This window comes from Cyprinodon tularosa, unplaced genomic scaffold (genome assembly GCF_016077235.1).
Source record: "Cyprinodon tularosa strain WSP-4 unplaced genomic scaffold, ASM1607723v1 ctg60, whole genome shotgun sequence".
NCBI lineage: Eukaryota > Metazoa > Chordata > Actinopteri > Cyprinodontiformes > Cyprinodontidae > Cyprinodon > Cyprinodon tularosa.
In genome coordinates this window covers 1,559,365-1,574,687 of record NW_024039341.1, presented here as the reverse complement: position 1 = coordinate 1,574,687, position 15,323 = coordinate 1,559,365, and the positions used below count along the sequence as shown (strand labels likewise).

The window sequence follows — 15,323 nt, the reverse complement described above, 5'->3', positions numbered from 1 at the left end:
TAAAAACATTCTAAATGACTTCGTTTCGAGTAAATTATGGACGCTACCCACTCAGGACACTTGGAATACATTGGACGAGCAGTATGGAGGAATATTGACACGTTTTTTGTGGACTTTTATGGACCTTTCTGTCTCGGGCACCATAGACCTCCATTATTTAAATGTCAGCAGACAGCAAGAAGCCTCCCAGATCTCCAGATGCATTTGAGATATCAAAAAAGTACTCCAGAGTGTTGTTCAGCATGGGGGTGAGTAGAAAATGAAGGCTAATCATGTTTTGGGCGTACTATTCCTTTAACCTAATAATGTTTGACTATTAAATTCAAAACTTCAAAGACTTTAAATTAAACGCCCTAACGAATTAATGATTTTAATATGTGGATTAAATGTTTAAAAACCTAACAGAAAAACACAATTTCAATGTGTGGAAAGTGTGTGAAAAGACATAACCATTTTCAAACAGGTCACAAACCGGGTAAAACATTACCTTAACCCTGCTCTGTTTGCGGAGCTGGACTGTACCATCTAAACCCGGGGTATCATAAACTTGTTAAACTATATATTTTAGCTCCTCTTTCTAGAGACCGAGTATGAACACAAATAAAACAGTTCTGTTACTGTCAATGCTTACAAGTTCGGATTTTGGTGGTGAATTATAAACACACCTATAAGAAAAAAACAACGAAAGCAGTTGACACCTCCCCTCTCGTTTCGCAACATGTCTGAACATTTACCTGTTGACTCTTTGTGTGATGCATTCAGGCGCTTCCTCTTCGCCTACATCGCGCTCGAAATGGAGTCGGTGCTTCCTGGCTAAACGGAAAAATACGTGATTCTTCAGTATAATGTTTTTTTGTGTGTGTTTTTAGTTTCTTTTTATTTGTTTCCGCTCAGTGTATTTTGATTAAGTCTCCGACAGAGGAGGATTAAATATGTTTTGGAGGGTATTCTTTGCAGTTTTAATGGCGACAGGTGAGTAGGCCTATTTTTCCTCATAACAGGGTGGGGGCTCTTCCGTGAAAACCCGTTTTCTTCGTTTTCGTACAGTTACTTTAGTTAGACTCCGTTTTATGATTTTTTTTTCTAGAATTATCAGTTAGAAAACATTAAGACTGATATTTTAATACACAAAGTTGTACTTTAACATGAAGCTTTTATTTCGTCTCTTTTATTCTGTTCCTTTTATGAGAAGGAATTGTTTATTCCATTTCCCATGGAATGAAATATATGGAATATAAAGGGAATAGTATTTGACATTTAGGAACCAGCAGTTTTATTTTTAACCTTTAAAAAGTATATACTTTTCACATAGAAATATTAAGTGACAAATGCAATCTGAATTTCGTCCAAGAGTAGAATCAAATGTTGAATTCCCCATAAATTATTTTTTATCAGTTTGAGTATAATTTTCTTGCTTATTTCTTTCCACCTGTTAAGCCTAAAATGCCTGGGGATGTCACTATATCCCTTCCCAATATTTATGTTTCAAAATATGCATAGCATAAATGACATGAGGGCATAAACTTTTTTTTGTAACTTTTTCTGTAGAAAGAGAATAGTCATAATTTGGGAAATGGCAAATATTGGTCAGATTGAGAGTGTGCAGCATGCCTGACTCATCCTTCCTACTCTCAGTGATACTAGTGATGAAGAAACATTGTTTATTATATACCACACCTTGAAAATTCTACGCTATAATCTCCATGGGCTGCAAAAGGAATTTCAAATCCTTGCTGTAATGTGTCTTTTCTATTTATGTTTTGTATTTTCTATATCTTTCCAGAGTCCATTCTGGCCATCTCGGTCAGATGTCCAACCAAGAGGTACACTGTTATTCTCTTTCAACGTGTCAACCTGATCTGTGAATACTCAACCAGTGCCACTCAACCCCCTATTGTAATATGGAAGTACAAATCCTACTGCCGGAACCCGCTCCAGGCAGCATTAAACCCCAGCAGTGCAGAAAACATCTTGTCTCAGAACAACCCAAACTATGACCCCAACATCGAGTGTGGGGACTCTGAGAGAACAGTCCGCATTGTGGCATCCAAGCACGGCGATTCTGTTACTCTGGGCGAACAATATCAGAATCGCAAGATCAGCGTCGCAAACAGTGAGTTAATAAACAATTATTTTAACGATCTTTACTAAGGATTAAATAAAACATTATAGAAAAATTTCATGGATAAAAATGGAATTTAGAAAGAGAAAAACACCCTTTTCTTTCATTTGTAGGTAGGTATTGGACACAATTATAACAACAAATCCCTCTCAAGTCATATATTTCAACAAACTTTTTTCAACATTTAGATTTTTCTATTATTTATAAGATTTTATTAACATTTTCTTTTAAAAGTCATATGTTAACTAACTGGCAGGTATATATTTTAAAATGATACATAATGGTAGTAAGTTGGAATACAAATCTTCAGTTTTAAGTCAGTTTGGTGGTTTGTAGGAAACTTGGATGAATATAGTGCTGTTCCAAATAGCCTGTTGCTGCTAAACAAAAGCTCCTACACTTACTTTTTACCTATAATAAAGACAAAGTCAGCTGCTTTTAAGTTACTTAACGCTAAGATACACAAAGGCTAAAGGTGTTGAAACTAAAGCATTACCACAAATTATTTTCTTACCAAAGTCACTGTTTTAAAACTGCTACATGAGGAAACACAGTCTAATTACCCAGGTATCATCACTCAGGTATGTTTGTTATTGTGTAAGGAGTAAAACAATAATAAAAAAAAATATGTTTTGCAAAATACTACTTACCGGTAATTCCGAAAGCACAAAAGAATTATAAGGAAATAAATGCAATAACATGATTGTAACTCTAAAATTCAGGCTATTTTAACGTCAGCATGACTGTTTTGTGTTTTCAAATAAAAGTAGTTAGCTGGTGTTTTGAATTTGTGTTTTCTGTAACTTAATGTATTTTATGAAACTAAGATTTATGCTAATGACTATCGCGTTATGTGGTAGCCATTAGCTTCCCTGTGACTTGATAGTAGACATGAGTCCAAATGTTGATGAAATATTGTCATATATGACTGATTATTAACACTCATATACCTAATTTTTGGTCATTGTAAAGTAGCAATGAGCTTCTGTGCCAAATATAATATATTATGCAAGGAATTACTTATAAAAAGTTATCAGACACCGATCAAGGGATTATTTTACTGCAAAAAAAAAAAGTAGACAAGAAAAAAAAAACATGTCGCCTAAATTGTTTTTAAAGATATTTCCTCAGTAATATCGTATCAAAGCAAATATGGTATCAAAGTAAAAAAATATAAGCAAAATGCGAAAAATAACTATGGGACAAAAAGCTAGTTTAATGAAAAAAATATTCTAAATGTGGCTAGCAACACTAGCTTGACACCTTCTAAAAATATAAGGACATTACCGTAATTAACAAGTACAGGCAAGCTCCTATCAATTATTCAGTGACTTTTTGTAGGCTATATTTCAGTGATCATCTGGTTTATTATAGTTTGTCTTGGCTGAATAAGCTAATCAAATATAAATGCAATCATACTAAATAACTGAATTAAATTCCCACTCACAGAGGCAGACCTGAACATCGCTGAGACGGCATGGGGAGACAGCGGTGTCTATTACTGCACTGTGTCTTCAGCCCAGGATCTAAAGGGGAATGGTGAATGCTACTCTGAAGTACTTGTGCTTGGTGAGTTTTTGTTTTCGATAATTTGAATACATGTCTTGTTTATTCCTTTCCTGTTTTCTTCTTTCCCCACTACCTTTCTTCTAAGTTCTTCTTACGTTCACTAAAATTATTACGCACTTAGAAATGTGAGGGTAAGCAAAATAAAAAACACAAAATTGTAGGGAAAGCAGTTTTTTCGAGGTTTATTATGTAAATGACTGAAATATATTAGGTAATGAGATAAAAAAAAATAAGGTATTTGCCAGAAACCTGATTTCTATTATGTAGGCAGCAGAGTTAGGCACCACCATAAAATAATTACAGCTTTATTTGTCTTTCACAGAGAGAAAGTCAAATACTACTGACCTCCTGCCTGGCATTGACTTACTGGTTATGGAAGGTAGTACGATCCCCTTGTGTGACACGAGTGGAGGATAGTGGGGTGCATCAGGTTTCATTGTAGAGATTACTCGTCCCTCTCTGGCTTCTTTAATAAGGGGCTTTAAACCCATGTGCTCCGTTTACATAACATCCAAAATGATCAAATCTTCTGGGAAACAGTTTTAGAGATAGACAAGGAGCAAATACCAAGCACTATGTCAACTATGGCACATTTGAAGAGACCGAGCTCTTCCTGTGAACATTCTGATGTAAAAAAAAAACAATAACAACAAAAACAGATCTGTAGAGAGGTTTCTCAAATATTTTTCTTTTTTAATATGTCTTTATATTGTTGGAGTGCATTGTTTCCTAATGCGGTTTCAGTTGCAACACTGCTTTTCCAGGCTGATCAAACAATAACTCTGTGAACCTTTCTTTATTTCTGTCTGTAGCCACATTAGGTTTTCATTTCACTCTCCGTGTCCCCTCTGTGTTATGCGCTGCCTGATCTAACATGCTGAGTAAACTAGATTTACTAGTTTGACAAGGCCTAAAAAAATGTTTCCATTTACATGTTTGGACTTAGATTATTTTTTTTTCTCTTTTCAACCGAGAGCATCAAAGAGGCTTTTCATAACACAGACTCTCTGCTGTTGTAAAGTTATTTTTTTTCAATAAAATTGCAATTTTTCACATTTTTATTTTTATCGATTCATTTTCTGTTGCTTTCTTTTTAGTACCTACCAGCATTTCCTTTTATTAATTACTAAATGTTTCACTTTGGCCCACACAGACTGGCTCCTTGTGGTTCTGGTGGTTTTGGGCTTCTTTTTGCTCCTTCTTCTGATCGGGATCTGCTGGTGCCAGTGTTGCCCACACACCTGCTGCTGCTACGTCAGCTGCCCCTGTTGCCCAGAACGCTGCTGCTGTCCACGAGCATGTAAGTGTCATGGAGGGAAAAAAACGATACAGGATTAAATGCATGAATATATTTTTGACTAAAAAAGTCTTAAAAATGGTGCACACTGTAATTTTACCAATATTGAACCCTTTGGTTCTTAATGCAATAGAAGTAAATATTGAAGAGGTTTTAAAGTCATTCTGGGAGTAAAATGTTTTATTTGATAATATAAATATATGGTCTGGTTGTATAGTAAAACATCCAAGATAATATTGCCTCGGGGTGCTAAGATTACTTTGAAAGGCTATATGGTGATAAATATTCAAGCATTACCAAAGGGGAAGCTTTATAATACTCGTATCTCCATTTGCTGGGTGCTTAAAAATCTTTTTATAAAGTCTCTTATAAACAATCAGAAGTGTCAAAGTTTTGTTTTTTATTCAATTAAAAACCTGGAAGAGATACACTGATGAGTTTTTTTCCTAGCAAATACTGGTTTCTAGTTTTCTGTTAAGTATGATTAGCTTTTCCTTTTTCAACGATTTGTTCCACTGGTTCTTTGCTCATTGGTAGTGGTTTTAAATCCATAAGCAAATAAAGGGATTACACCATTTTCACCAGTTTCTGCCACCAAGCATATCTCTCCAAGTCTTTCTGATTTCTAATTAAAACAAAAAAGTCAACCAAAGTACATGCTGGTAATACATTTATTGGCTAGAAGTTGGGAAAGGTTTTCGCATTGATGCATTTTAAAGGATTGAAATGGGGTTTTAGTTCAAGGTTTGTGTAATTAGTCCAAAAGAAAGTTAAATGTTGAAAAAAAACACCATTTACCAAAATCAGAATTTTCCCAGTCGATTCCAAGATTGTTAAAAAAAAAGTTGTTGTTCTTTCACTGTCGCAACATGCTTGAACAATGAGAGCTAGATCTGTTAAATCAATGGTTAATAATTTGACAGGCTTCTGCAATGCAATCCAGTCTAGCTTCATTTATAGAGCCTTTTGAAATCCCGCCACGTACCAAAGTTCTGTTCTGAGTTCAAATGAAACACAGCTCAAGACAATCTAGATTTATTATCTGTTGAAATTATAACCTAAATGTGACTGTATTGAACTACAATTGGAATTGAAAGAATCGGGTTGTAATTATGTATAATGTATATTAATGGATTTGTTATATGCTAAATTTGGACCTGATTTGGAACTAAAATGAAGTATTCTTGTTGTCCACTCCTTGTGTGCATGTTTTGTTGCTTTCGAAAGGTTGTTAAAGGTTGCTAAAGTGTTGTGGGTCTTCAATTAACGTTCTTCTATTACATTGCAGTGTATGAGGCAGGAAAAGCGGTGAAGAAAGGCATGCCCAATCAATATGCCACACCCATGTTCTCTCCAAGTCTGTATGCTCAGCCTATGTATGGTGGCTCACAAGGTAACCAGCCTGCCTTTCCTATGCTGCCCGTACCCAACGGGGGTGGGCCTCCCCCAAACAGCTATGGCCGTGACTATGATGTTGCAAGCTCAGGTAAAGCAATGTTTAAAGCTTGTTACAAGCTACTTTTTAACTGGCATACTGATACAAACCTGATTTAATGCCTAAATCTTTATATATATTCATGAAAGAATGTTTGAACGACGGTGAACTTACTTGAGTTTTCGTGTATTTTTCCCTGCAGTGGGTCAGGGGTCACAAGTGCCTTTGTTGCAAGACGGCGGAGGAGACCATAGTAAGTAAAGGGAAAAATTGCAATGTGTCAGGGTATGTATATGGAAATGGAAGTTTCATTAGAGCATTTCTCGTTTAAACTCAAGGCCTTTGGCAATTAGTAACTACACCTTTACAGGACTTAATAGAGCTGAAGGGAACAGGTATAGAAATATTTGACATCACTGCCTTGTAGTTTTGCTAAAATCTATCTGATTTTTTATTTATTTTTGGCCCAAGGTTTGAAATGTCAACGTAAAATAAAACTGTTGGATTTCCTCGCACATCTCCCAAAATAAGGCATCTATAAATAACTTATGGAAGCAGTCATTGTAAAGGAAAGCCAATTTGTGCCCTCTGCTGTCAAGACTGTAGTGGTTCCCACAATGAGACGTGCGCCTCCTAGAGGTGTTGATGTATAATTGCAGGGGAAGGGGTAGAAATTAGTTTGGACCAAGTTTGGAAGTTTTTTTTTCATTGATAGCAATGTTTAATCTTACACATCAAGGCCTTTGTGCTATTTTCACATTGGGTCTGTGCAGTTTCTGTCATTTATTGTAATCGTAGACTCAAACTGTTGTCATCCTCTTATAAAGTCTGATGATGTATGAAAATCCCAAAAAACAGTAATCTCTCCCCCTCTCAGTCCTTTTCTTTGTTTGTGGTTTGACAGCACAACAATCAATGCATTTACGTTTTCAAAGTTAACATGACTCATTTATCTTTACCCGTTGTTTAGTAAAGTTGTGCAGTGTCGTTGACTTTGCAGTTATGTCTTTCTGAGCAGCAACCGTCAAAAATTGTATTGTTTGTGAAGTAATTCTTTTAAAATTGGCATTTTATTCTTAAATTAAGATCAATTTTAAGGCTCTTCTATGTCTCTGGCTAAATTAATTGCTAAAGTTAAATTTAATGGTGCCTTTTTTTCTATTTACACCTTTGTGGTGATTGGGATCATTACCTTAAACTTTAGTTTAGAATTTGAATTTATTACACCCATCCCTTCCTGCTACCCAGCAAGACATTTTGCTGACCCCTCCTCCACCAGAAACGGCAATAGTACTTCAGTTGTCTCATTTAGGTAATCTAAGTAGGTAGGTAGAGGAACTGGCAATAAAACTTCTCAGTAATGTCTCCAAACCCAAGCGGGGTATTCCGTATATGTCGGTCTCTTTTGATCAGATGTAAAGGAATAAAATATGTTCTAATTGAATCCCCATATGGAGTATCATAGCAACACCTCCTAGACAGAGCTGGTTGGATAGAATATGATGGAATTAAGATAAACATCTTATATATATATATATATATATATATATATATATATTAACCAATTATCATTATATTTCAGATGGATTAGTGGTAACTGTGCCCCTTTTTTGTCTCCATAGCTCGTAGTGGTTATCGTATCCAGGTGGACCCAGATGGAAATGCAACCCGAGCCATTTACTACATGGAGAAAGAGCTGGCCTCATTAGACCCATCCAGACCTGCCAACTACAACCGCTGTGAGTGACTTCCTGTGGTTCGGTAACACTTGTCTGCCACAAACCAATGTGGCTAAACATACATCACATTTCTCTCAACGAGTCACTTAACTGTTTTCTGTGGCTTTGATATGTACGACTAAAGTAGTTCATTGCACCTGCTCAGTGTCTGAAAGGGTTCTCTCTCAAAACAATCCTACCTATAATTTATTAACATCCTCTGAAAACTGTGAGACGAAAGGTGAACCTGTATGGATGGTGCTACAACAGCATTGCTATGGTAAAAGTTTTATCCACTTAAACTATGAAGTAGTTCAATTAAAACTGGCTTTGGTCAAGAGTGATTTAAATGTATTAGTCCAAATATATTTTGTGATATGATTGACTAATTGTTGTTTATAGTTAAACTGTTATGACTTGCTGCAGACAAAACTGTTTAGGATTAAAATAAAAGAAAATGCAATTACTAAATTATTGATTGAGTTGATATTGCTCACACAGAATTATCTGTGTTGTTATTTTTAGTTCACATACTGTGAAGATATACGTGTCAATTACTACATACCATAATTATTACCATTTATAAGCTTTACGTGCCAGTTTTACTGTCTAGTTTTAAACAGGTTTTTAACTCATTGGTTGGATATATCTGCACTGTGCAAGGATTTAAACGTAATAATGAGGCCAGTTTATTTAGAGGTAATTTCAGAAACGGGACCATTTAAAGTGCTGTACATGAACAAGAGATTATGGCAAACAACAGAAAAGAAGTTGGCATAGTTGGTGAATAAAAACTAACCAGAAAAACTAAATGAATTATTAACAAAATAATAATAATAGTCCTAATTTCTGAACCTGGAAAGAAAAAAAATCATCTTTGTATATATAAACATGAAAACTTCTTTTTGGACTTCACTTTGCTTACAAATAAACTTAACATTTCAGCTTCTTTGCATTGATTAATTCTGTTATTTTTCTCAGTGGAAAACATGAGCACAGTCAGCTCCCTGCATGACAGTGTGGAACCCCGAGGCCGCGGTGGGCGCCCTCCTATGCCCACAGTTTATGACCAAGATGAAGCCATGAGCACGATCAGCAGCGTGTCCCAGCAAGGCCGGCGTCGGGATGACTATCCACGCCATGGTGGGGGTCCTATGGCGAATCGTGGGCGTGCCCGCTCCATGGATAACCTTGACGACATTGGACGGCGCTACAGAGATGATTACCCACCACACAGAGGCCCAGATGAGCCTAGAGGCAGGAGGGGGTAAGTCCACTCTGCAGGAGCAGAGATCATAGTTTGAATGCAGAGTTCAGGTTTTTTTTTTAACTCCAGCATCTCAATTGAATGTGCCGAAAAGGTATCGGGCCAAGACAATCCAACATGTTGGATGTCCCTGGTTTGCTGTCAGATGCATTGCGATGTTCTATAGAGAGGACTTATCACTCTTAAGATGCCACACACTACAGGATTATCGCCCTGTTTTATTAAGCCCAAGAGGCCCCAACATCAGATTGATTGAATTGCAGCTTTTAGGACATTTTTTGCCAGTTAGATTGAGCAGTCTGATAACCATTTTCAAAAAAAGGTGCTTGCAGTCTGGAGGAGATGTTGGGTAACTGATTAAATAAACGTTTCATGGTGTTAGAAGAACCCCGGCTCTCCCTCTGAAGTAGTAATACCATATATATCAGTAATCTTGAGATTTCAGGCTTGCTAGTTTGGACTGAAAATAAGAGGCAACATTTTTCACTTTATAAAACCTCAGCAGTTTGATTAAAGCATGCAATGATTCTTGCTTCTTTAAACCTACAGCACCTTATTTAAACCTACAGTACCTAATTTAAACCTACAGTACCTTGTGTACCCATAGATCTTATAAGTAACCATACTCCATACTACCCTTGTCAAATTTCCTGACAGTTCCGAGAAATGTCGTCTCCCAGATGTATCACTTATTTCCCTAAAAGCTACAGTACTGCAGATTAGTTATGTATGTGAGCATCCTTGAAACCACTCTCTAGCTTTAGGTTGGAGTATTTTATAACAAAAATGAGCTTTAAGTTTGAATGTACCAGTTGAGTCTGCAAGTTTATCTAGTGAGTAGTTTCTCTTAACTACCCAAGGTCATTATTTGATTGAATATGCAACCTATCAACCAAGACGCGTCTTTGTTACTTAGATTGCTGTAGTACTAAGCTGTTACTATTGCCAATTTAGCAATGTGCGAGATGCATCTTGACCTCCTTGTTGTAGTTTTTAAGCCTCTGTAACGAAAAGCTAATATTTGGTGGATTTCTATTTGTTTTGATTCACTTCCCCAGTTCAATGGGAACTGTAACTACTACTATATTTAAAGGTAGAGAAAGCCATTGCTTCAGACCACTTGTAAAATAAAATTATTATTTTCTGATTTTGAAACTGTAGTCATTATGGATGCCAATATTTTTTATAGTTCTACAGAAACAATAATGCTGAGCCGGGCTCCAGGAAAAAGTTTTGTTGTAGTGCAACATTTGATTTGTTCATGCCATAATAATTATGTTTTTTTTGCCTTTACAGCTCTGATGAGTGGAGCAGTAGTGCTCGCAGCGGCTATGATCGTAACAATGATGACCGGAGACGTCGTGACTACTCCCCTGAAGATCGCAGAAGGGGCGGAGGAGCCCAGAGCGGCCTCGCAGGGCGCCGCTGCCACAGTCGTGATGACATCATGGAGATGGAGAGAGACCGCAGGTATGATGGTGGAGCCAGGGGTGGCCGTGAAGACTACGACGACAGCTTCCTGCGAGAGGCCTTGGAGAGGAAGCGGCTGGGCGAGCAGCAGAGGGCGCGCAGCCGGGAGCGATTGGATAGCGAGAGTGATCGCTCTGATCGGGGGAGGGGTCCACGTGGGCCACCACCACTTCCTATGAGCCCGCCTTCTGGATATCCTGATCGGCGGGATAATTATCCACCACCTCAGCCGCCACCATACAGTGACGATGAGAGTGTGTCGTCTTCAAGGAAAACAAACCTCCGCAAAGTAAGTCCTGGTTTATCAATGGTAAGCCATTACATGTGTGCCCTTTAAGGTAGAGTTGCACAGAGAAATCTGCAGGCTTTTCGCTTGATGATTGTGATTCGCCAAACAGATATCCAAAAATCCAACCTTTTGTTAATATCACCACTTTCGCATTTTAATAACAGAGGCCGCCAATAGTATTCAGATTTGAAATGTAACAAGCTTAGGTATAACTGGCAACTGCAATGCTCTAACCACAGCTCCGCCACATTTACATCATCAGTAGCCGTTCAGATTCAATATGCATCTAAATACAAGATAGAATAAAGCATAAAAATAAATCGCATCACACTCACCAGAGATTCTGATTGGTTATAGACAAAATCCATCCTTCTTTCTTTGTACAGGATGTCTTGGTTTTCCATTTATTATCAGCCATTGTTGCTAGTAAAAACTTTTAACAAAAGAGAATCTAAAATTCAGATTTTTGCTTGCTTATCTTAGCTGTAAACATTTTGCTCTAACTGACCAGTCAGGGGACAGAAAATGCTGATGTTCACGTGTGCTTGCTAGCTGGCCCAGTGGGGCAAATCTAATTGGTTGAAGAAAATGTTGCACACTAATACTGTAAAGGTAAGATTAACCAGCACTTCTGATGCTGAAAGCCCTGGGAAGATTGGACTGAAATAGCAACACAAAGAGGCTGAAATCTGATTGGACAAAAAATATATCAAACACATCAATGTAATAGAAACGTCGCAGCAAAGAGAAAGGCAAAAAAAATTAAGAAAATTGATTGTTTGGAATAAAATAATACTATTGGATTGAAGAAATGTAAAGTTTAGGTTATGAATGTAGGTTAGTGTTTCTAATTGATTTTAGGACAGCAGTGAAGGCCCTAAATCTCACACCACTGCTGAGACCTGAGCTCACTATTGGAACTGATTGGTGAGGAAGCTAGAAAAAGCAGAGTACCCTTTTATATTACTCATAATACTAGTTTAAAAGTACCGCTTCACTATTCAGCACCAGAACCATCTGCTGATGGACATTTTAGTGCATTGTTTTATGCTGTCATGGGGCGATCAATAAGTTAGCCGTATTTAAATAGATTGTGTTAGCCCATCCCATGCAGTAGTTTACTCATTTACTGCTATAGAAATAGCAGCGTTACTTACCTTTTTAAAACAGTTCTGACATCAGGATGCTAATGCTTCTGGTATCCTTTGACTGTTTGGCTTTTCCTTTTTTATTTTCATTACTGGCAAAACGTTTACAAACAGCACTTTGGCTCTTGTCTTGTTAACTAAAGAGGGTCTTGAAATGCCCTTTCTTGATGTTCTTTACTTATTACTAGAGTTACTGGAGTCAAAGCTTTATAAATGTGGGCCTACATTTGGAACAGTGCAGCTCTATTGAAGAAAGGGTCTTGGTAATATTTCTAAGATGAGGCAGCCAATAAATTAGAACCATTAATTTCATAGATACTGTTTGGTATCATTTAGTTATTTATTTGTTCTTTGTATAATTTTGAATATGATCTTATCTTTTTGTTGTTTAAAAAATGTGTTGTTTTTTTTTGTTTTTTTTTAGTTTAACTAAAACAGTAATGATTACTAAGTATAGTAAAGATTTAAGTTGTAGGAGTAGATCTTTAGCTCCCATATATTAAATAAATAGTGCTAAAAAAAAACAAAAAAAGGGAGAATTAAATCCTGAGTATATAGGAAATAAATTAGAGTTATGTCTTAAATTAGATTGTTTTGGGTTAATTTGTAAATTGTACATTCCTTTTTTTTGTCTTGCAGAATGGAGCTGTGAGCCGTGAGAGCCTGGTTGTATAAACAAATCAAGACCTTGAACGCAGCTTTAATCTCAGAAAATAATGCTGTTGGTATCTAACATTATGTATATATGAAACTCCCACCTCTAACCTGATATGCTGATTTACTGTTTGGCTGCTGATTTAGTTTTGTATTAGATGTAGTTTGAAACTTTTTTTAACAAAAAGAGGCACAATCTGTGTCTGTTGTTTCATGTAAAAACAAATGTGGCTGCCACAAGTGCCTTAATGTGTACAGAGTTATAGGTGTAGATGTTAAATCCATTATAACGGACCCCTTTCTGTTTGTGTTCTATGTTTTGATCAGTACAGATTAACATGCTTCAGTTGGGTTTCAGTGCTTTGGATTTTTTTTTATGTTAGCTTTAGAGTTCTGGTCTGTCAAAACATTTTGTTTTCTATACTTGAAATTTTTTTAAAGGAAATTATGTACATTTAAAATGAATTTGTTTTAGCTTCAGTTATTAGCCTTGTCCATGTTTTTAAGACATAACAAATGACACTTAGGACAGATTTTTTGGCTGTTTTCTTTTTTTTAATACCTGGCATTTTAATTAATTGCATGCTGTACAGCTGACCAGATTTATGCTTTGATAATGCAAATGTTTATTATATCATGAAATGTAATTTTACATTAAACCTAAAAATTTTGCTAAGCTGCTCTGTGAACTTGGACTGTGTCACCACTAGATGCCACCATATTGTTCATTTTTCAACAAAGATTTTTTTTTGTAGGCAGTCATCTCCAATAGAACAATCAGAGACGATGTTCTATGCCAACCATGAGTCAGACTCCAAACAAATGTCACTATTATCGTGCACATCACACCACAAAAAAACGAAGTACAGTCAGAACACGCCTGTAGTTTATGTAGTGTGGTGAATCAAAATGTAGAAGTTCAAAAGTATATTTATTAATCTCAAAACAAGAATGGAAAAAGTATGTTTTCTTTTTATCAAACTATTTGTTTAAAAATGTATATTTGAGATATTTTGTTTCTTTTTCCTTACTAGTGAAAATTCTAATTATATCAAGCCTTTAAGAACTGTATGTGACTTCAGTTTTCTAGATAAAAGCTCAGTCTCTTTTACTGGCCTGCTTATGATTGGTGTTAGCATTTGGCTGAAACATCAGAATTTTGTGTTGTTTTTTTTTACTGGAACAAATATGAAATAAAGTCTCTTTGCCTTTTAAGACATGACTGTCACTCGCTCATGCTTCAGTCACTTAGAATATCTTTATTGCAGTGATTAGAAAAATCAAGTGATAATTATACATTCACCACCAAGCAAAGTAATATATTTAAAGCACGTCTTTGCTCACAATGATAATTCTGTCGTAGAGTAAATAAAAGCTCTTTTCCTTTTCAAAATATTAGAGTATTACAGAAGACAACCAGTGTGATTTGTAGAGGTTATGATCCATACAATCGTGGTAAAAAAAATTGTCTCATTAACAGGCTCACAGAGAGGCTTGTACTTATATAGGGGACTCCAAAGTCCTTTACACAACAATCTATCTTAAACACACTTTGATGGCAAGCTACGTTGTAGCTACAGCTGCCCTGTGGCTGCCATACATACAGTGAGGAAAATAAGTGTTTGAAATCTTCTATTGCAAGTTCTCCCACTTAGAAATCATGGAGGGTCTGAAATTGTCATTGTAGATGCATGTCCAAAAAAAAAAAATCAAGAAATCACAATATATGATTGTTTAACTACTTATTTGTATGACACAGCTACAAGTAAGTATTTGAGCACTTGAGAAAATCACTGTATGCCACCGGACCTCTGGCCGCCATCAGGAGGCAATGTGGGTGAGTTGCCTTGCCTAAGGACACAACAACAGGTAAACAGAGCTGGTGTTCGAAGCAGCAACCAGCTTCCTATGCCACCGACCTCTCAGAACGCTGTATTAAAATGAAGTCAGTGGTAGAAAAAGATTTACTGTAGGAGAAAAAAAGATGCAACAGTAAAAGATCACCTTGATGGATTTCTTGAGCAAAGCCTGTTTACAGATTTATGAGCTTTAGATGCTATCAGTGCTTGGACATCTAGGACATTAGCTACAGCGTTTACAATCATTGATAATAGAATAAATTTGGTATTTTATTTAAAAAACCTCTTGGTTTCATCATTAAAGATTACCTATCCTTTTGAATTTAACATGGTTTCATTTATGATTTTTGTGGTTTTTCACCATAAAGATTGAATAAAATAAAAGAATGAAGCCACCACCATCTGATTCTGTCATAATAATACATTGTGTTATTTAACAGTAAAGGGAAAGTGATGAACACTTTGGGGTGTTTTCGGTTTTAACAAAGGTTTAAA

At 36.3% G+C, this 15,323-nt stretch overlaps 1 protein-coding gene across 2 annotated transcripts; it reads left to right on the top strand.

The window, feature by feature from the left end:
• The first annotated feature begins 749 nt into the window (after positions 1-749).
• Positions 750-13,820, top strand: lsr (lipolysis stimulated lipoprotein receptor). 2 transcript variants are annotated; one of them, XM_038307115.1, is made up of 11 exons: positions 750-972; positions 1,784-2,113; positions 3,572-3,691; positions 4,014-4,070; positions 4,845-4,991; positions 6,277-6,474; positions 6,626-6,676; positions 8,046-8,162; positions 9,123-9,408; positions 10,705-11,167; positions 12,955-13,820. In XM_038307115.1, exons 1-11 carry the CDS (start codon positions 933-935, stop codon positions 12,988-12,990), a joined length of 1,845 nt encoding a protein of 614 aa, XP_038163043.1. In that variant the 5' UTR covers positions 750-932; the 3' UTR covers positions 12,991-13,820. The 2 variants fall into 2 exon arrangements, with proteins under 2 accessions (XP_038163043.1, XP_038163044.1); XM_038307116.1 differs by lacking the exon at positions 4,014-4,070.
• The last annotated feature ends 1,503 nt before the right edge of the window (positions 13,821-15,323 follow it).

Bases quoted from the DNA above. Each gene is read 5' to 3' on its own strand.
- lsr (XM_038307115.1), top strand. From the start codon at position 933: ATGTTTTGGAGGGTATTCTTTGCAGTTTTAATGGCGACAG. The intron at 3,692-4,013 runs GTGAGTTTTTGT...TGTCTTTCACAG, and splicing joins CTCTGAAGTACTTGTGCTTG to AGAGAAAGTCAAATACTACT. The intron at 4,071-4,844 runs GTAGTACGATCC...TGGCCCACACAG, and splicing joins TGACTTACTGGTTATGGAAG to ACTGGCTCCTTGTGGTTCTG.